General features: G+C 41.8%; 1 protein-coding gene across 1 annotated transcript; it reads right to left on the bottom strand.

Moving 5' to 3' along the window:
- Positions 1 to 328: 328 nt before the first annotated feature.
- On the bottom strand, positions 329 to 10,010 carry LOC103713428 (putative potassium transporter 8). The gene is made up of 10 exons (XM_008800355.5): positions 9,793 to 10,010; positions 8,866 to 8,962; positions 8,268 to 8,502; positions 7,927 to 8,172; positions 7,763 to 7,816; positions 6,763 to 7,023; positions 5,974 to 6,026; positions 5,771 to 5,894; positions 2,117 to 2,371; positions 329 to 1,783 (listed from the first exon to the last, which is right to left on the bottom strand). The coding sequence occupies exons 2-10, from the start codon at positions 8,902 to 8,904 to the stop codon at positions 729 to 731; spliced, it is 2,322 nt and encodes a 773-aa protein (XP_008798577.1). The 5' UTR covers positions 8,905 to 8,962; positions 9,793 to 10,010; the 3' UTR covers positions 329 to 728.
- Between the last annotated feature and the right edge of the window lie 12,487 nt (positions 10,011 to 22,497).

The raw sequence follows: 22,497 nt of genomic DNA, 5'->3' as shown, positions 1-22,497 counted from the left end.
ATTGGATATGACTTGCAAGATATCCAAATAAAAATATATGTATTGTAGATGTTTTAGAGAGATGCATCAAACAGCTCAAAATTCAGAGGAATAAGACGACCATCTTCCTATGAGAACATTCAAGATCTATGCCATTTCTAGCCCTAATTGTCATAGTTGACAACTTGAAGACCATCTTCAAGTCATTTTGTGTAATTACAACCAGGATTGCATGAGCTTGCCTAATGCGCTCGAGTATAGCACATTTCTACATGCTTGAGGAATAAAATAAACCCTTTTGAATGAAAAACTCTCTCAACAAATAATAAGTGCGCCCGACATAGAGAAGTAGAACCAAAAAGTGAATCACTATTTGTTCAAAAGTTACAAATACCTATGACTACTAGTCGAGTCCCTTCAAGTTATAAATTATACATGACACATCCAAACAAACTTTGAATGCTGACCATACGATCATTGCTCTAATATCATCAGATCATTTTATGGAGAAGATAAAACTACAATTTCAATATACAATATAACCATGGACAGCTCTATTCATGAGCAACGCAATGGCCTGTAGGAGATTGCAGCTAGGCTGCAACCTCAATAAGCATGCTTTCTAAAGCTTCACTTTGTATCTTACCACATTTAAGGCTTTCCAAACAAATTATATCTTCCTGAGATCTTTGGCTGGTAATTTGCTATATGCATCTCCACAGAATTTGGCACACTGCACAGGCTTCAGCTCACAAGACATAGACCACCCCAACTTCAAGGAGAGATGCTGGAGGCACTCGGAGTGCCACTTCTGGTCCCCGACAATTCCTCTTTAGGAAATTGTAACCAAAATCAATTGCTATCTTCTTCATGATCGACGACCCTGGTTTTGTGCGTACATGTGAATGTCCCAGGATGAATGCAGTACCAGCCTCTCGTGCTGTCAACAGGTCCTCCAGCTCCTCCCTTGCAGGCCCATCCTTCTCTGAGCAATCAGTAACCTCTATATGGAACCTAACTTTTTTCACTCTGTTCACAGGTTCCAACTCCTTAACATTTCTTTCACTTGAGGACTGAGTTGAAGTGCTTGCCCGTTGGATGTTTTCCTCAAACTCATAATCTCTCGGCAGCAGGCTTCCAATGACAGTGAGCTGATCATCAACAACATCACTAGGCTGGTTTCCATGATAGGATGCTTCAGATTGTATGAATTCAGCCAGACTCATAATGAGCTCGGACTCAAACGAGTCAATGTCCTGGTGGACATCGCGATAGCCATACCGCACAATGCACCGATAGGACCGGTGATCTGGTGGGCCCACTCGACCCACAAGGTATCTTTCTGCAGGTGGGACAAATGGAACAGGAATATATTTTACACAAACAAAAACTAAGATGTGGTGGAATGCTGGGAGGTTCGTTACAAAGTGTGAAAAGTTAGCCGGCACACCAGATACAAGGTCAGTGTACACAAGGCCAATGCCGGGAACACGTGCAATGCCAAGGGAGTGGCCCAGGGCAAGGAGCCAGTCTAGGGAGACCTTGTTGTGTAAATCAAACTCATACTTCTTAATTGTGGCATGGTGCCAGATAAACATAACAATCATAAGGAAGAGGGCAAGAAGGATGGGAAGCCAAGCACCATCAAGAAATTTAACAAGGGAGGCAGAGAAATAGAGGGCCTCAATAGAGCCAAAGAAAAAGAGAAAGCAAAGGGCCAAAAGAGGGGACTTGTGCCATTTTAAGATTATGACCAAGGAAGTGAGGCATGTCGTAACCAGCATCACCGTGATTACTGCTAATCCTGCATTGGACAAGAAGGGGAAAACACATTGTTAGAAGAAGTTGGGGATTAGTTAAGCTTTATAGCAGAGAGCACTAATTAAAGCAGCCAAAATTAAGAAGTGTCAGTAGGAACAGATTGAAGATGTCATGAAATTTGTAAAAAAAAAAAAAGCATGCTAGAATTTAACACTAAAACACAATGCAGAGTTTGATGCCTCATCAGTTTTCGTGGAAAAAGTTCCCAGTGTGCTGGATGTGCTAATTATAAAATGTATCTCACACAACATGCAATGAGCACATTGGAAAGGACTGAAGACTTCCTTAACATCAATATTTTTATGTATGAACATACCTGATGCATTGCCCATGTGTTTTGTGTCTCTGAAGCCAACAGCAACTGCTACACAGAGGACCATGAGCATCCAATTGATCTCCGGGATATAGATCTGGCCATTTATCTTGTTGGAGGTGTGAACTACCTTGACTCTTGGGAAGCAACCAAGACATTGGCTCTGGTTTATGATAGAGAATGTCCCGCTAATAATTGCTTGACTTCCCACGATGGAAACTAGTATGGCTATCACAAGGACAGGCCATCTTAAACATTCTATACACACAGACACACATTAATAAAAAGAACTTCAGTGAATCACAATTAAGTTTATACAAGCTAAAGCAAATGGTACAGAAAACAACTGAAAACATAGAAACTTAAAAGTCAAAACTGAAAGCATATTTTAATGAGGACTACATAGTTGGCAAGTTTGCATTGGAAAGACAATACAAAGCCCTTTCCTAGAGACCGGATTAGTGTTCAAGATGATGAAGTAGCAGTAGGAGTTATATCTGTTGGTTGTGTGATACAGATATTCTATTAGAACCAGGACTAAGCCAATTCATGGGCTGAATGATTCATTGCCTTTATAAGAGGCATGTCTTGATGCAACATGCCTATTTTAATGCTAGCAAGTACTCATTGAGAAACGCATTCCAAGTCCTGTTGTATGTCATAACTTTTTACCTTCACTAATTACCATTCTCTTATTATACTGTGAATCCAAGAGGCTTATGCTAGTCGATGGAGTTGAGAAAATTCATTGCAGTGTTAAAAATCCATATTTACTGTGACATATAAAAAACCTGAAATAGTTTTCTTCCCCTGCTTTCTCATAAACAGATTGATATTGCGATTTAAATTCTCTATATCGGTCTCCTTGTGAATATAACATTCAATTAGAATCCACTTCCTCCCCAATTGTTTCCAATATCAGCAAGTTAGTTATGTTTCTCCGATGCCCATAAAAGATGTGATTTCCTTCCTTTCCATCATATATGCAACCAAGTAAGTCTACTCCTTTTGTACAGTGTGTTTCTAGCCTTACTTCATCATACTGGGGCATGTTTCAAAAGATCCCAGGGAATCCAATTTCATCATAAGCAGTTTTAATGACTCAAAAGACAGTAATAATGGCCTCATGAATTCAAGAAATTCGCTCCTCTATTAGTAACTAAGGTGGTGCAAATAATATGAAAATTGTGTCCTATATTTTCAAATACAGTATTGACTGAAAATCATCTCCAATGCCTATTCCAACTTCGAACAAAAATAGTGGAGTGTGGATGTTAGGTTGACAGCCAACTCTCAAAACCATGTCAAGCTATGAAATGAATCTAACTTAATTTGATACTTGTGAATGCTTTGGCGTAGAAGTAGCCCTATGTAGGAATGCTTGGCAGATGAGATTCATAGCGTGGACAAATATAGTTGTAACAAGGCTTAATGGTTATGCTTATGGTCTTGGTCCATCATTTGCTGAAAACAATGTAAGAAAGCTACATGTTGTATATCCTCCTAAAATGTCATTCATTAACCTCACACCTTTATCCATCTCAGATAAGAGAAAAATAATTATATTACTAATTAATAACAGTTCCTTTTATGATTTCAAGTAATGTATCTGCTTGATGTACTTCCCTATGGTGAACAATATATTGTGCCTTAGGAGGTCAAATTTTTGGTGCCTATTGTGAATTAATATAATAAAATGATGTAGTAGAGGTACGACCTACTCCTCTGGCCTCTATTTGTCCCACTATGGATTTTATGAAGTTTCAGCCAAATCTTTGAAACCAATCTAAAAGTGGAGCTGACTTCGAAGTTTTGACCTTAAACTGAACATGAAGCAATACTATAAGTAGCTTGACAGAAGTCAAATCACCTAAAAGACCAGTCACACTTGAGTGAGTTTTTATCCTATAACCCTTCATTTTTTCCTACACTGAAGTTGCAATTTGTATACCTCTATCCTTGTCTCACTGATCTTAGGCCTTTCTACTCTCTATCTATTCTTATCTGAGAAATAGACTTAGTTATCCTTAACCATTTTTCTGATGGATTCAATTCAATATTCACCCTTTAATGTCTTGAAATAGCACAATATTGTAGCAATCAATGTACAGGAAGCAGCCTCCTCCTGAATATTGGCAAATATTGTGCATATATTACTAGGATCGACAAGATCTGAAAGCCATGTCTTCTTTCACTTGCGAACTTTTCTTGCCTTCTCCTAATTGTGCCCTGCACTTGTCATCGCTCCATAAATGCCTTTGCTGTTACAAGTATTTCTTCATTGATCATCATTGTCCGCCAAAAATTACTGTCCATACTGTAAAATATGCATGTCCATGTCATACATATTTTCATCAGTAACCAGAGTTAGGGGGAAAGGAAAAAATATGATCTGTTCATTTTGCTAATCTGGTTCATAGAATTCCATGTTTAAATTTTGTTCATGCATTCTCTCATAGCTCCATATGTAGTTTTCCTGTATTCATCAGGGGCTCTCCTAATATTCATGATGTCATAAAAAAAAGATTGGTAATTATACCAAGGCAATCTGTCCTATGATTGTCAATATTTCTTCAGGTATCCCATTTCATACTAAAGCAATTATGCTAAATATTCATTCACTATAATCTACTCCTTTTCTACAGATGATTACTATTATAGCTTCCTTGTTTCCGACATTTACATGGACATCTTCCCAAATTCTTACATTGTCATCAATACCCTTGTTCAACATAGATTGGATATTCATTTACATCTCTCCTAGATATCACCATCCTTCACAAACAATTTACCATTCACACTATACACGGATCCTGCACACAGAACAACGATACAAAATTATAAATTGTTAGCTCCATCACCATAGCTTTGACAAATATATAGTCCAACTCATTTGTATGTTCATATGACTGGTGTGTTTTCCGTGTCTCAAAATGTAGGTATCATCTTACCCTCCTTACCCTGTTGCGAGTTTAGTTTGTATAATTGCTACAAATTTCCCTAGTTAGCTTCTATATTATCTCTTAAAAGTTTGGGTTCCTTATTTTGTTTATCTTTTGATTTCTACTTATTGTTTATTACAATTAGTATCTCACCGTTATACCCTCGTGCTTTCATCCTTGATCTTCAGACTCTCCAAGTATACTAGGTACACCTAGCCATCTATTTCCACTTTACATCTAGATTCAGCTACAGATTCCACTTTCAATCCTTGATAATTCACTTGCGATATATTTTAACCCATCTTTCTTTAAATTCCTCCACCTTCAGCTCTCCCTACTCTTCCTACTCTTGATGTGCCCCTAGAACTACAAATCTGTGCAGGACGATTAATTTTCCCAAGGAAATAGTATAAACCATATGCATTATTCATTCATTTCATCATCAGAGAACTGGCAACATAATTAATGATGTTAATAGTTTCCACTTCCGATAGTCATGATGTGAGGCAGTTGTGTACTTCCAGTAGCACACTGCCTGTGAGAAGAACAACCACAGAATATGGTGCCATTTGCTGCTATAAGACAAAACAGACAGGCAAGTATCTTGGCATTCATAATCATCAAATATTCAAATATCTTGTTCCATATTACTGTTTTGTTACTTAGAAAGCTATATGCTGAAATAATCTTGAGTAGCAGAAAATGCAAAAATTACCTGGAACAGAAACATAAAAACCAATATGGTAGCTTGTGTCATTTTTGTGATGTCTGGATAAATAAGCTGCTTGACCCATGTATCCCAATATTAGTGCAGGATAAACAAATGAAGTGAAAGCGATCTGCAGTAACCGACATATGAGAGATATTCATGACAATCGTAAAAATTTAATACAATCAAAATATGAAGGGAAAAAAAACCTGAATTGAAGTGTATGAGAAATGACCAAGATCTGCAAACATTGCCTCTGAACCTGCAAAAAGATGGTTAACAATATTGTAAATGAAGCATCATTTATAGTCAAACTAACTATGGTTTCACAATTTATCAAGGGTTTCGTCTGTGTCATATATTTGATACATTTGGGGCATCGATAAAGCATCCATAATGATGACAACCTTACCAGTCATGATATTTACCTATAACACCTACCTTTTCTATTTTTAAATCCCTAACATTAATATCTTAGTTTTTCATTAGTAACTGAATTCTTTCTCCTCCTGTAAATTATTAAAAATGATTCAGTCTTATTGTAGAAAAAAAAAAACCTTATAAGCATCTCATAATGAAATAGTCACATGGAAGCTAAAACCAGCAATTTAATGTAGTTTAGCTTCACTAATCATTGGAAGACAAAAATTCCACTTGGCTTAATGTAGCCTGCATTAAGTTCGAGTTTTATATCATCAACTTGCTATCCAATGTCTTCCTCATGAGCCAATTGTAATATGCATCAAGCAGCCAACATCAAATTTGAAGTAGATACAAAAAAGCAGCCCCTTGCACAAGGCTCATGCCACTGCAGGGTTTGGAGAGGATCAAATGTACGTAACCGTACCCCCGCATGCGAAGAGACTATTTCTGTGCTTCAAACCTGTGAAACCCAGATCATATTGGAGAAACCTTACCATTGCAACAAGGCTCACCCTCAAATATACTATTAATACATAAAAATTAGCTACAGTTTTCATGCTTCTTTAAAACATTACCTGTCATGCATAGCAGGACACCACCCAAGGACATCCACCCAGCCTTTCTTGTTTCCTTCAAGAATTTGAACATGTAATATGGAGAAAGTGCTTCATAGATATGCGGATTCCACTGAATGATATTGTATATGCCAAGTGCACTAATGCACACTAGCCAAGTCAACACGATTGGTGCAAACAAGAAACCAACCCGATGAGTGCCATAGTGTTGGAGCACAAACAAACACAGTATGGCGAAGCAAGCAATAGGAACCACAACATCTGCAGATTACCTGATACTGGTCAGATACAGTGGATGAGATATAAAAAGAGCATTCAATGGATTTAGCAAATATGATTATTTATGATAAGAGACATAATATGTTCTAAAGTTGGAGAGATCTCCTAAAATGTGCAGATGAACCAGAAGAAATCATATCATATTTAATGCAAAATTATACAAGGAGTGAAATTACTGGCATGGCATGAAAATGATTATCAGATGAAGTGAAATATTGCTAATTCTATTGCTTCACATTAGGTTGTGATTAGAATTTCTCAACAACAAAGGTTGTAACAAATAATAAACTTTGTGGTAACAGAAGTACTTTTCCTTGGAAAGGTAAACTAGTTAAGTAATAAAAAGGTATAAGACCAAGAAGTAAATGTTTGCAAATGAAATAACTTGATTGTGAAATAACAAAAATTTAGAGCCCTCGAGTTGTGGAATCAGCTTATTTATCACTCAAATAATTTAAACAAGGCAACAGATATAAAGAATATTAGGGTTAGCTGGCAGAACTATGTGCATTTGTGGCATATATATACCTTTTTCCTTTTGATTCTATCATAAATTTGTAAGAGCTATGCTTCCTATTAATACAATTAAAACTTATAAATAATGAAAACATGAACTCAAAGGTCTTTTACTTTCACTTGAAGGCAAACTCAATCAGTTTATGCCAGTAACCAGCACAGAGGTGCAGGAAACTAGGATGTTTATGATGGATTGGAAGCTTACATTCTTGGTGAACTTCGGACATAGACAACTGAAGCCCTGAGACCGCAGAGTAAACTGGATGCAAGAACAATGGACTTGTAAGTTTCCATCAAATAAACTATGAGAAAAATATGAACACCACAAAAAGAATGTGAGGACCAGGAGAATGCACTAAAATAAGTTACCTGATATAGCTGGTGTGAGCACACCATCTCCGATCACCATACATGTCCCTAGCATAACCACTATAAGCAAAGCAGTATGCAAGTTCTTGTGCTTCTCAAGCAAAACCTTGATCCTTGACTTACAATTTGTTTCTGGAGGGCACTCATGGCTATATGTGGACAGTTCTTCGTCTGCTGCCTGTCTATTAGGCAGAAGGCTCACCTTGGCATGTCTACATATCAATGAATACAGTGCAAGAGTACCACCTGCAGATTTCTAACTAATAAAATTAACAAAGTGGGGTGATACCACTGGTACCATAAGAGAATTACAAATGTTCCCAAAAAAAAAAAAAAATTACCCTGGCCGTTATCATCAGCTCTAAGAACTATGAAGACGTACTTGACAAGAGGGACAAGGGTAAGAGTCCAGAATACAAATGAGAGCACACCGTAGATCTCTTTGTTACTGTCTGAATGGGTGATGTCATCTGCAAACGTACTCTTGTAGACATACAAAGGGGAAATGCTCAAGTCACCATACACCACACCTAAACTTTGATATGCTAAGAGCAATGTTGCCTTCCAAGAATTCTTCTGAAAACCAATTGGGCAATATTCAGCAAACACATTCAGCCAAAAAATTGTTGAAGCACAAGCAAAGTTCTGTTATCCAGCCTTGTAAAAACCAAAACAAGATTTCCATACTTCTCTTCGCCATTCCTTTTAAACTAATGATCAACACAAAACTACACACAATCACACAAGCCGGAGGAGTTTGAAAAACTAGAAAAAAAAGCTTTGGATAATTCAAGCACCTAGAGCGCACAGTAAGAGATGTTCGAGCTCAAACCAACATAAGCACGTCAAACTAGATGCCCATACATCTAATGTCACTATAAAATCAAAAACCACAGACAACCACATAAAACTGGAATGATAGGAGTGTAAGAGACGAACCTTTGGAGATGTTGAACACTTTCCAATCTCAGGATCCATATCAAACTTGAACTTATTCTCCAATTCTACTCTTTGCAAGCTACTTCCACATGCAGATCTGCAATAAAGCAGCCAAAGTTCCTCAATAGTATTTGATTGCCGCCTCTCTTATACCCAATAGGCTAAGACCCAGACGACCACTCAATAGTAGACTCTTTTAGCGTCACGCACCATCACTTCAAATAATACTATATAACAAACCCACTTCCTCCGCGTTCAGCGCACCATCTTAAGGAAAGAGACGTTCACATGATAGCTCTGCTCTGATAGAGTTACAAAAATAGAAAAATAAAAACACATAGGAACAAAAGGAGCACATTCCCATGTGGAGAGATCTCAAACTTATCTACTCTCACTATCTTGAACAGGAGCAACTCACATGCCTGAATCGCTCACCATTCTCTGCCCAAATATCTCACCATTCTCTTATTGCGAGTTTAGGTAATGAAGGCGGGGAATGGAGATCAGAAGAAATAGCATGTACACAGATAGTGGAGCCGTGTGGGTTTCATGAGATAAGGAAAGGGAAAAAAGAAAAGCAAAAACACGTGAAAGGGATCACAACAAACTCAGATAAACCTGGGCACACACCACAAGAATGGGCTGATGTAAAAATTAAAAACTAGAGCAATCTAACTTCCAAATCCATTAACAAGATATGAACTTTATCCAAGTCCTCATTCTAAATCCATTAAAGAGGTGCCTTTGCAACCAACTCAAGTACTGAATGTCAGTGAAGAAAACGAACAATTCGGTCTAATGGTGAAAATTCGAGATGCTGTAAACAGGTACAAACTTCATACAAGTACTTCATTTTCAAATCCATTACGGAGAAATTAGCAGTAAAGGAGTCCCATTATATCGAAAAGATCAGAACTTTACTATTACCTAGTCCCCCAAATCCACCTCCAATGCACGTCCAAGAATCAAAGCCCTAGCAAGCAGCAAAATCCTTTCCCAGAGCCTCCTCATCCAAGCCCATTTATTGACAGACATCAAACGAGGCATGGAATGCAACTTTATCGCATTAAAATCACTAAAATGGGCAAGAAAGGAGGTGCCGCCAACCATTTGGGCAGGGGAGGCCGGATTCAATGGCTTCGGCTGTGTCTTGGTGGAGCCTACCATGTGAGGTTGTACTCGCTTTGAATGCCAGGTGGCGCCTAACGCTCCCAAAAAGCCTTGCGGCCCCCCAACCCCGAATTCCTTTCTGGCCACTTCCATTGGCCTTCCCGTCACTTTCTGGTGGCTCTCCACGAACTCTCTTCTTGTCGTTGCTCTGTTTCGTGGGAGAGAAGAAGCAAAACCAAGCCTTTTTAGCCGTCGGATTTGACTTCTAGAGCGTATTCGAACGGTAAAATATGGGCAAAATTTAATCCCCGTTGCTCTCTTACCTGGAATCTCTCTTTCAGACCCTTGCTGTTTTATGTTCTTTGAAGGTCGTGGGTCCCACCTGATTTGTGGCCTGTGGGACCCAATTTAGAGCTAATGGAAAGCTGACACGCTAGCGACATAAGGTGTAGCCTGTTTGATTGGAAAGAGCTTCATAGCTTGCAACTTGAGGGAGGGAGTATATTGGAACGGCGGCGACGTGGCGTTTCAGCAGCGTGGGAGAAAATAATTCGACAATCCAGGACCCACGCCGAAATTGCTTCTAGGAGATCCATATAATATTCTGAGCTAGCATGTTCAGGGTTTTGTCATTTTCTTCCTTCGTGCTTCCCTTTTTTTCTTTTTTTTAAGTCATTGCTGCTTTACATGACACGACCCAACAACTCGGCTTGCCAAAAAATATTTATAATTTTTTTTAATTTTATATAAATATTTTTTAATAAATATTTATTAAATATATGTCTGTGCAGATCCTTACATATTCTTTTTATTTAAATTTTGATGTACTCGTCAGGCTAAAGATCTAAATTCATGGTACGGATCCATTCTATTACAATTTGTCACAACCTAAAACTTCTCTAAAGAGGTTAATCGAAAGATATTTTTTGATTTTTGTAGTTCTAAATAAGTATCTAAATTTTTTTTGAAAATAATCGATGTATAACTAAACATATATGCGCATGAATTTTTACAAAATACGTCACGTCGAAATGTAGTATTATTATGCATAGCTTCTCCTCTCCTCAATTTTTTATGTTAGCGGTGTGCACATCGCGCAAAATTACTTTTGTAAGCCAAAGCAGACCAGCAAATGGTACTGACTTCCATGTAGAATTATAGCATAACAAGTTGGACTCATTAGTCAATGATCAGCAGAAATCCATTGCATCTTATAGCGGATGTGGACCTTGAACCAACCAGTATTCGTCCTTTTGACTACAGATATTTTAAAAAGGACTAAACATGTGAGGTTAGGAAGAATTCCACTATATCCATGTTGGTTAAAGAATGGTTTTAATTCTCCTACAACTGTGTGATTGTTTCTCTAACGTTTCATTCCTAAGAGGATACAATCGGATACAATTTTATTATTTTCGCATGATGGGTCCCTCATAGGAAAATTTTCAGTTTTCATTGCAAGGGTTGCCGAGTAAAACAGAAATTGTTGTGACCGTGACATTGCTCTCCTCGTAAATAAATTCTCTATAATTGTTGGAAGTATAATAGATTTACATGATTTTTGTATGGATATTTTTTTTTTAATGGAATGTGGAGGAAGTGAGGTACTTCCCCACTCAATTTAATTAATTTGAAGTAAGTATATGTACAAAAGGAAAGAAGATTTGAAGAGATATAAAGAAAGAAAAAAAGAAAATTAAGGTGAAGCTAAAGAGGAGATGCAATTCCAAATTTGACGGTGTCCTTCAATCATTTTTTCCGGCCCGGGTGTTCCCAAAGATGAAAAGAGTGGAGGATCCTTTGAAGGATAGAAAAAATGGATGCCTGACGAAGAAAGATTCTTTTATTCCGTTCGAGCCAAATATACTAAAACATAGACATTAGCAACTGATCCCATACTCTTCTTAAGGTTGGTTGAATATACCTGTTGGTGGTAAAATGGACCACCCCACAAATGCAATTATAGCACCCAAATCCGTCAGCAAGATCGAGCTCATCCAAGTGATCGGGCTCTTCCGCTCTCGAGCTCATCAAGTGATCGGGCTCTTCTAAGTGATCGAGCTCATAGGCCGAGCCGAGCACAGCGAGCCGAGCACAGCAGGCCGAGCACAGCAGGCTGCCGAGCACAGCGGGCCGAGCACAGCAGGCTGCCGAGCACAGAAGGCTGCCGAGCACAGAAGGCCGAGCACAGAAGGCCGAGACCAGAGAGCCGAGACCAGAAGGCCGAGACCAGAGAGCGCCGACCAGAAAGGCAACCCCGCCGAGCCCATGCCTTAGCCAAATATCCAATCTCCGCCTAACCCTCCAAAGGATCTGACAACTAAATATATGACTCCACTTCAATCTGCCACCATCCCCAAGTCATTAAGGCACAAGATCTCCGCAGGCATTCGGCACACCCTATCATTAATGCATGAGACCCCCTCAGGCCTCCGATGCACTCAGTCATTAAATGAACACGGCTCAAGATGATCTCCGGATCACTGAACCATCAAAGCGTACGGCTCTTTCTGACCACCGGTTCACTCAGCAATCAATGCACTTGTCATCTACGGACCCCAGGCCCACCACGGCCGGCGGTTCAACCACCCCAACGGGTCCGATCAATCGTGACAGCTCCCTGACAGTGACGGTAACCCATTAATTCGCCCAGTCACATCACAGGTAATCCGGCCACTCTCCCTATAAAAGGGGAGCTTCTCCCTCTAAGAGGGAGGAGGCCTCTTCCTCCCAAGGGGATTATTTCGGACTTCCACATACAATCCCTCTCTCTTCTTCAAAGTTAAGCCCCCCTCTGACTTAGGCATCGGAGGGCCGGCGCCGGGGAGCCCGGCCACCGGTTTTCCTTGCAGGACTTGCACACCCCCCCGCAGCGGAGGACGCAGCCAGCCGGCGCACCGCCGTCCGCCCCCTGTAGCAGCGGAGCTCCTCCTTCCCCGGCTTCGCGGCGGCCCCCGGGTCCAATTTCCAGCAACAGTTGGCGCTAGAGGAAGGGCCCGAGTTCGCTACCATGAAGCTAAGAAGCAAAGGGGCTTCCAACGCCTCCCGACGTCCTCCATCAAGTCCAGAACGTTCCGTTCGGAACTCACCACCTCCGGCCGAGTCAGCGCCTCAAGTTCGACCGGAGCAGTTTCATGCCCTGGTGCAACAGGTGCAGGCCTTGGCTACCGTCATCCAAGGCTTGCAACCTAGGGGCGCCCCGACGGTACCGCCCCCTCCGGCCCCAGTTCAACCGGAGCCTCCTACAAGCGGACTTCCCTTTCGAGGTCAGGACTCTCAAGTCCAGGCCTCCCTCTGGAGAGAACACCCAGCTAGAGGCCCTGGTGGCTGGCCCCAACCCTCAGAGGCCGAGTCAGTTCCAGGGCAACTTGTACCAGAACGGACCGCTGCAGCGATCCCCCAGAATGATGAACTCGACAAGAAGGTCGAGGAGCTGGAGCGCCAGATCCAGGCACTCCATGGAAGGAAACCGGGACGTGATGGTGACTTTGAGTTCACCACAAAGTCCCCCTTCTCCCAGCAAATTGATGACGAACCAGTCCCGCCGCGGTTCAAGGTGCCCCAGGTGGAGCCTTACAACGGCAGGGCCGACCCCCTTGACCACCTGAAAAGTTATCGGGTCTTAATGGCCCTACAAGGAGCCTCGGAGGCCATGATGTGCAAAGCCTTTCCAGCAACGCTCCGAGGACCGGCCCGGCTTTGGTTCACCGGGTTGAAGCCGAGTACTGTCTCCTCCTTTGAGCAGCTCGGCAGGCAGTTTGCCAGTAATTTTGCCGCTAGCCAGCCCCAGCGGCGGACGTCGGACTCCCTCCTTGACATCAAACAAGAGGAGGGAGAGTCCTTCAAGGAGTACTTGGATCGGTTTACTGCCGCAACATGGGAAGTCCGGGAGCTGGACCAGTCAATCGCCATGTCGGCACTAAAGACTGGAGCCCGGTCTTACAGGTTTCTCTTCTCTATCGAGAAGAACTTCCCTGCGGACCTCACCGAAATGTTGACCCGAGCTCGCAAGTACGCCAAGGCTGAGGAAGCCATGGCCTCTCGGCGGGAGGAAGCCGAACGACCTGCCAAGATGCAGAAGATGCACCAGGAGCACTCCCAACCAAGTAGCAGATTCCCCTGGCATGAGAAAGAGCCTCCTTGGCCCAAGAGCCTAGCTCGCCCGGGGTCTCCCCTCCAAAAATTTCAGACGTACACTCCTCTCACATCCACCCGAGCAGAAATCCTCATGGAGATTGAGGGTCGGGGCTACCTCCGACCTCCATTGAGAATGCGTCCGACAGAGTCGCGGAAGCACTCGAAAAAGTACTGCCGCTTCCACCGAGATCGCGGCCATGATACGGAGGATTGCTACGAGCTTCGTGATGAGATCGAGGCACTTGTCCGCCGAGGTCGGTTGAGTTATTTTGTCCGTGATCATGCCTACAGGAGAGAGCCCGAGGAACAAAATCCAGTGCCGCATAAGGAGCAGAATGACAACTGACCTCTCACGGGCATCATCAATACCATCAGAGGGCGGGCAATTAGAGGCACCAGAAGCTCCGAGCTCGGAAAAAAGAGCTTCCTCAAAGCATCCGTGCACTGTGAAAGTCACATCTCCTTTCTGATGAAGACCAAAAGGGTGTTGAGCCCTCTTTATGACGACGCTGTAGCTATTTCCCTCATCATTGCAAGGTTTTAAAAAAGGATTTTAGTACATCATGAAAGCTCGGCTGATACCTTATTTTGTATGCCTTCCAAAGGATGAGCGCTCCTCTGGCTAGATTCATAGGAGATTCTACCCCAAGAAAGTACTATAAAGCTAAATCCTTTCATGGTCCAGAAGGCTGCCGAGCTCAGAAGGCCGCCGAGCTCAGAAGGCCGAGCTCCGAAGGCCGCCGAGCTCAGAAGGCCGCCGAGCTCAGAAGGCCGAGCACCAAAGGCCGCCGAGCTCAGAAGGCTGCCAAGCTCCGAAGCCAGAATGCAGAACACCTCCCCCAGAAAATCGAGCCAAAGAAAGCTAGTGCCAAGCTAAGTCCTAAGGGACTTCGAAGCTCGGAAGCCATCAAAATATCTCCAAAAGGTACAGGACGCCACTTTGGCTTCAAATAATTTCAATATTTTATCTATTTCCAGGTCGGAGAATCCAAAAAACGACCAACGTCGCCCCGAATAGGGCGCACGATCGCCAACGGACGAAGTCCGTCTCCTGTATGCGTCTCCAATGATGCTCTAGCTAAGCTCGGGACGCCGATTCGACGCCATTCGACGACACTTCGACGCCATTCGACGCCATCCGACGATATTCGACGACATTCGACGCCATTCGACGCCATTCGACGACATCCGACGACATCCGACGACATCCGACGCCATTCGACGCCATTCGACGACACTTCGACGACATTCGACGCCATTCGACGCCATTCGACGCCATTCGACGACATTCGACGCCATTCGACGACATTCGACGCCATTCGACGACATCCGACGACATCCGACGACATCCGACGCCATCCGACGACATCCGACGCCATCCGACGACATCCGACGACATTCGACGCCATCCGACGCCATTCGACGCCATCCGATGCCATCCGACGACATCCGACGACATCCGACGACATTCGACGACATTCGACGCCATTCGACGACATTCGACGATACTTCGACGCCATTCGACGACACTTCGACGCCATTCGACGACACTTCGACGCCATTCGACGACATTCAACGCCATTCGACGCCTCCTACGACAAGCCAAAGAAGGCCGCTGAGTCAACCTGGAGCACTTAACTCCAACTGCATGAGAGGTACACCCTACTTGGCACGTACATCTTTATACATATTTGGCTATATTATAGGATGATCGACGACTGGACTACTTCCTTCGTCCGAGCCAAAAAGCAGCTCGAACTCGGAAGTCGGGGGGTAGTGTTGGTGGTAAAATGGACCACCCCACAAATGCAATTATAGCACCCAAATCCGTCAGCAAGATCGAGCTCATCCAAGTGATCGGGCTCTTCCGCTCTCGAGCTCATCAAGTGATCGGGCTCTTCTAAGTGATCGAGCTCATAGGCCGAGCCGAGCACAGCGAGCCGAGCACAGCAGGCCGAGCACAGCAGGCTGCCGAGCACAGCGGGCCGAGCACAGCAGGCTGCCGAGCACAGAAGGCTGCCGAGCACAGAAGGCCGAGCACAGAAGGCCGAGACCAGAGAGCCGAGACCAGAAGGCCGAGACCAGAGAGCGCCGACCAGAAAGGCAACCCCGCCGAGCCCATGCCTTAGCCAAATATCCAATCTCCGCCTAACCCTCCAAAGGATCTGACAACTAAATATATGACTCCATTTCAATCTGCCACCATCCCCAAGTCATTAAGGCACAAGATCTCCGCAGGCATTCGGCACACCCTATCATTAATGCATGAGACCCCCTCAGGCCTCCGATGCACTCAGTCATTAAATGAACACGGCTCAAGATGATCTCCGGATCACTGAACCATCAAAGCGTACGGCTCTTTCTGACCACCGGTTCACTCAGCAATCAATGCACTTGTCATCTACGGACCCCAGGCCCACCACGACCGGCGGTTCAACCACCCCAACGGGTCCGATCAATCGTGACAGCTCCCTGACAGTGACGGTAACCCATTAATTCGCCCAGTCACATCACAGGTAATCCGGCCACTCTCCCTATAAAAGGGGAGCTTCTCCCTCTAAGAGGGAGGAGGCCTCTTCCTCCCAAGGGGATTATTTCGGACTTCCACATACAATCCCTCTCTCTTCTTCAAAGTTAAGCCCCCCTCTGACTTAGGCATCGGAGGGCCGGCGCCGGGGAGCCCGGCCACCGGTTTTCCTTGCAGGACTTGCACACCCCCCGCAGCGGAGGACGCAGCCAGCCGGCGCACCGCCGTCCGCCCCCTGTAGCAGCGGAGCTCCTCCTTCCCCGGCTTCGCGGCGGCCCCCGGGTCCAATTTCCAGCAACAATACCTTTTCCTCCAAGATGTCCAGAAAGACTGAAGATTAGGTGGTGATCCTTTAACGTTTAGACGAGATTTCAAAATAATCCAGATACTCCTGGTGAATGGGCATCTAATGAAAAGATGAGAAATAGATTCCATATTACAACCAAAAGAGGACAACCTGTACTCACAGCCCATTAATTCCTTCTTGGTAAGGACCTCGCCTGTATAAAGTTTGTTCTTCAAAGCAAATCAAAGAAATACCTTTACTTTCTCCGGCAATGCTGCCTTCAAGATGACTTTATAATAAGGGCAAACAGGTCCACCACTGTTGAGAAATCTATAGTAAGAGTCAACTGTGAAAGAGCCATGTTGTGTGAGCTTCCAGATGGGAGTACTGTCAACAATTCTTGATGGCCTGACGATGGAAAGGAGATCTAACATGGTCTGCATTTGAGATATTTGAAGCTGGGACAATGGGCCATGAAGAGAGATTTTTCAACAAAGTATTCTCTAACTTCACTGTGAAGTAACTGACACATTCACTTTCACTACACAAGACTATAGAATATCAAAAGATGGGCAAGAGAAGTGGCACTAACCCAAGTATCCTTCCAGAATCTGATACGGCTACCATCTCCCAACCTGAAGGACGTGCAATTCCATAAGGTTGAGAGGTCCTTGCATATATCCTTCCAGATAGGGGATAGATTAACGAGGCTTTCACAGACTCTCAGGCCAAACTTTCTTTTAGAATAATAAGAGCTACTGATCTGGTTCCTCAAAATAGTTTCTGTACCCACCAGCTAGGTTCATGTTTCGATGTTCTTTATGCCAAGTCCCCCTTTCTGTTTGGATCTGCAGACTATATCCCAACTCACAATGTAGTTAAATCCATTTACACTTTCCATTCCATTCCAAAGAAATGCTCTCCTCATGTGGTTAATTCTATGGGCAACCCATTTTGGTAGCTTGTAGATTGATATGACATAAGATGGTAGGGTCGTGAGGATGGCATCGATAACAGTAACTCTACCACCCCATGAGAGGAGCTTCCCTTCCCAAGTGGCAAGCCTAGCCCTCATCTTTTCAAGCAGTGGTAAACAACAATGCTTTGGCAGTTTTCTATCATGGAGTGGTAGGCCAAGATAAGTGAATGGCAGAGAGCCAGACTTCCAATTCAACATAGTGGCAAAGAAAGATGCTTCATCATCTGTCATATTAATACGAAGAACCGTGCTCTTGTGAAAATTAATTTTAAACCCCAGTGCTTTCCCAAAAGCCCGAAGATTGTATGGGTAAAATTTCAATTGCCATTCAAGACTCAAGAGGGTACTTATGGATGGTAAATGTAACTCTCCTCGCACACGTGTAGTTCACACCATTATGAAACTTTTTCGGTATTTTAATTTGGACTGACACCACATAAACAACTGCCCATAGCTGTAGTTTGATAATACTTGCAAATAATATTGCATAACATTGTGTTGTTCTCGTTGAAAAATTTTCAAATTGTTGAGGGGGCTTACCAAAAGAAAAAAAGGGTTAAAGAGGAAAAAATTGTCCGTAGATGAATAAACCATGTCAGATTTCCAAACAAAATGCGCTAACCCTAAAGTGTGTATAGACCCAAGCAGCAATTCATCATATCTTTGCTTCCTCATTTGATAAAGAAATTGAAATTGGAAGTATTCCTGGAGAACATAAAATACCATGGAAGGTAAGGAAGGCCCTTCAAATGTTTATGCATATGGGTATTAAGAAGCTTATTGTCAAAACATGATACCCACGCTCTTGTATCTATTTCATTTGATACATGGTAAAGGATTCCCGAATGATCAAACTAATAATTTTGAATATCTTCACACTGTTGCATAGTTTTGAGAATATAAGGTATTGCATGTTAAACGAGAGACTCATAGAATAGCAAACTTCTTAGCAGATAAATGATGGAAAGATGTAGCCATATGAACTGGATTTCTTCTCTTCCTTTTGTTTTTGTATAGCTTGTGTATTTTGATCATCCAATGCAATTTATTGAGCACCTTAGTTAATGGTTGCATGAACCATTTTAAATAATTAAAAAGCAGTGCGAAAAGCTTCACTATTATCCATGACTCACCAAGACTTTCCATTCGGTGGTCTATTATAAAACTCCATGGGAATAAGAGAACAACACTTTCCGCATTTATGAATCAGGATAGCCTCCTATAATGCAGTCTCCTAGTTTTGATAGGAAAATAAACACCTGAATTTCTTAAATCTTAAGGGAAGGGAAAAAAATAATCGAATGAACTTTTTTTTGAGAAAAAGATGGGAAAAGACTTCGATCAGACCATTTCATAAGGATGAAACAATTGAGTGATATAAATTATATGTAAAAAAATGCAGAAACAATTTACCTTTCCGGCTTTAAAGTTGTTGTTTGCCATCCGAACTTGGAAATGACACAATGATTCATAGCAGACGTCGTTGTGAACGTTGCTTTGTTCAAGTGGAAGGAGCTTAACATATATTTTATTATCCAAATGCACCTAATATCATCAAAATCCTTGATTCAAGAGTTTTAATGTTTCCCAGTCGGGTCCAAATTAGAACTGTGTCCCAGGAGAGTATCTGCTTAAGGGGGGAATTCATAACTTGGATCTTACAGTGGTTAAATTTTAGCCCTGACTATTAAATTTTGTCCTCAAGTTTTCGAATGTATTATCCTCCGGAAATCATGAAATAATTGAGATCATGCTAGATAGAGGTGAAAATGAGATCAGGAACAAAAACCCAAAAAAAAAAAGCTAAGCAAGTGCAAGGAGACCTATCTTAATGAATTATAAGGTTTTATAAACAGAGATGGAAGATTAGATAAGCACAAAAGAAATGAAAACTATTGTTGCAAGCCTATAGGCTCAAAAAACAGAAAAAGGAAAAAAGAGGGGAAAAAACTTCTTCGTCGTCATTTGTTCTTCAATAAGTTGGCACAGCAAATTCACCAATTAAATTCATAAAAGCAGGTTTTCTTTCCTCCACATATCTACTGAAGAAGTCAGCTGAGATATTAGCAGGCCAGGCCCATTGCAGGCCCTACTGTAAGCGTGGCACTGGTGACCAATTCCTGGACTTGGAACATCTGCATTTTTCTCGTAGTAATGATCAGCTTTATTGACAGCAGTTTTGATTTCCATGTGCCACCCTCCATTTTTTCTCCCACATGAACTAATGGATTTTTTGGTGTTGCCATTTTCCTAGAGCTGGAAGGTTCGAAGCCATCGTCTTCTCTAATGGTTTCATCTCTCCCTGGTAGTAGAAGAGCTAGACACAAGAAGACACTGAACTTCCGAGCGTTCTTTGCCATGGCAGTATCAAGTATGGCTCCCTTCTGAAGCTCACTATATATGTAGATAAGGAGGAAGATATTTTATTTTCCATGATTTATTCAGCACTATCTTTACGTCATAATTTTCAATTTTCTTACATTTGTATCCTGTGATGAGTTTATGAGTAAAAACACAGGCAAATTACAGAACAAAAGCATAAATCTCTATCAAAAGGACGAGCATAGACGGCGAACGCATAGCAATATCAATCTCTATCGCAGTCAAGTCATTCTCCTATTATTTGTGATTTATAAACTTAAAGCATAATTTATTTGTTGAACATCTCCTATTATGAAATATTAATTAATGCATGATCGAACGTATGGATTTTATTACACATTATGTTTAATTAAATTTGATATTAGATGATTTTGAGTACTTTCGATTTGAAGCATGAAAATGATTTATGGAAGAGACTTGATTCAAAATGATTTTACAGCCTGACTATGCATTGATACCTCGTCAGTGGGGTTTATGTGCTGGTACCTCGATACTTTGCCAGTGGAGATTATGCGCTCGTACATCGATACCCCACTAGTAGGAATTATATGCTGGTACATCGATATCTTGTCAGTAGGAGTTATACGATGGTATCCCGCTAATGAGGACTATACGTTGGCATATCGATATCCTGCCAATGGGAGTTATATGTTAGCATATCAACACTTTGTTAGTGGAGGTTATCTGTTGGCACTTTAATTATTACTGAGCCCATATTTCAGCCCAGCCACAGGGTATAAATGTGGTTATAGCTCATGGGTATCGAGATAAACTTGATGATTTGAAAAAAAATGGATTCATGAGCGAAATTTAGTTTTCGAGAAAGGTTGAATTTGGCATGCACAATGTAGTGATGATGTTGCATATCTGAATTTAGTTTTGAAATGAAAGATTCCATATACCTTTTTTTATAAATAATTATTTAATTTATTGTCTAATTAATCTGGTTAAAGTGTTCATTACTTACTGGGTTTAGTTTATTATTCTATATCTTACTGCTTTTACAGATTTTGAGAACCAAGATGGTACGGGATTATGATCAAGACGGTGACTAGAGGCCTAATTTGACATTTTTAATTTAGATCAATATTTGATTAGAGTTTGATTTAAGATCTTATAAATATTGTTGGTTTTGTGAAATATTAAAGTTAGATTATAGTTATTTAAATTTTAAGTTTGAACATTGGTTATTTAAATTTATTCTGCTCCTTATATATGATATCATGTTAAGATGCTTTGAATGTTTATGGAGAGAGTTCCTTATGAATATTGCAGCTGTTGCCGCGACCTCCTAACTCGCGATCTCGAGTTAAGAGCATGACATGGCCATGTATATATTATGTAGTATTTCTACTAAAATATTATGTGCATTGTATTTTTATGTGCTATGATAGTATTTACTTAAAAGAAAAAAGGATTAAGATAACCCAGATATTGGGAGCACCATGCTATATAGAACATGAAATGTTCTAGCAAAACAAATTATTATATTGAGAAAAATTTAACCATTCTTATCACTGCTGGCTTGCGTATCAACTACTTACATATAACTATGAATAATAATAAAAACATTATACAGCAACTACGTTACTTTTTTGCATAGATACCTTTGAAATATCTTACAAGAAAGCCTGTAAGTATGTGTGCGAGAGAGATCCGGTTGTGATTTACGCGTTTCATGAATACTATTCACACAAAACAGCTGTTGATGGTGATTGTCAGCATTTATGATTCATCCGTGCTGCGTGCTGGGCTAGCACGGTGCCAGGCTGCCAGCTCCCTCACCTGCGAAAAAAGTGAGACAAAGCCGAAGTCAAAGTGAGGGAGATAGAGATGGAAGCTCATCATCAAATTCACCTCAATTTCACATCAAGTTCACATATGGAATCCCAATTCCCAGGGCCACTTCTACTGGCTAACCAACCATTAGCACAGACCAATAAACAAGAAATTCCCATGGCGTGTATGCACGGCAACCCACTGGAGAACGCGTTCTCTCTCATTAATTAAAGGGAGGACTCATGCCTTGTGGGAAGTCAAAAGTCCAATCTCAAAAAAGAGCGTTCAACTTCATGGATGCTACAAGACTCGGAGGCTAAGGTGGATAAGAAGAGATCAACCGGCTGGAGACTTGGCGATTCTTTTGCTTGACCCAGGCGACTTCAATACGAAGTGCTGATACTGAAAAACCATATATCGGTTAGACTCGTT

This window comes from Phoenix dactylifera, chromosome 8, assembly GCF_051530095.1.
Source record: "Phoenix dactylifera cultivar Ajwa chromosome 8, Ajwa_hap1_PhDact_Kaust_v1.1, whole genome shotgun sequence".
Classification (NCBI taxonomy): domain Eukaryota; kingdom Viridiplantae; phylum Streptophyta; class Magnoliopsida; order Arecales; family Arecaceae; genus Phoenix; species Phoenix dactylifera.
Note: the sequence above shows the minus strand (reverse complement) of the source record. Positions and strands in the feature narration are given on the sequence as shown.

Bases quoted from the DNA above. Each gene is read 5' to 3' on its own strand.
- LOC103713428 (XM_008800355.5), bottom strand. From the start codon at position 8,904: ATGGATCCTGAGATTGGAAAGTGTTCAACATCTCCAAAG. The intron at 7,817-7,926 runs GTAACTTATTTT...TCTTGCATCCAG, and splicing joins GCTCACACCAGCTATATCAG to TTTACTCTGCGGTCTCAGGG. The intron at 7,024-7,762 runs GTAAGCTTCCAA...GGTAATCTGCAG, and splicing joins GTCCGAAGTTCACCAAGAAT to ATGTTGTGGTTCCTATTGCT.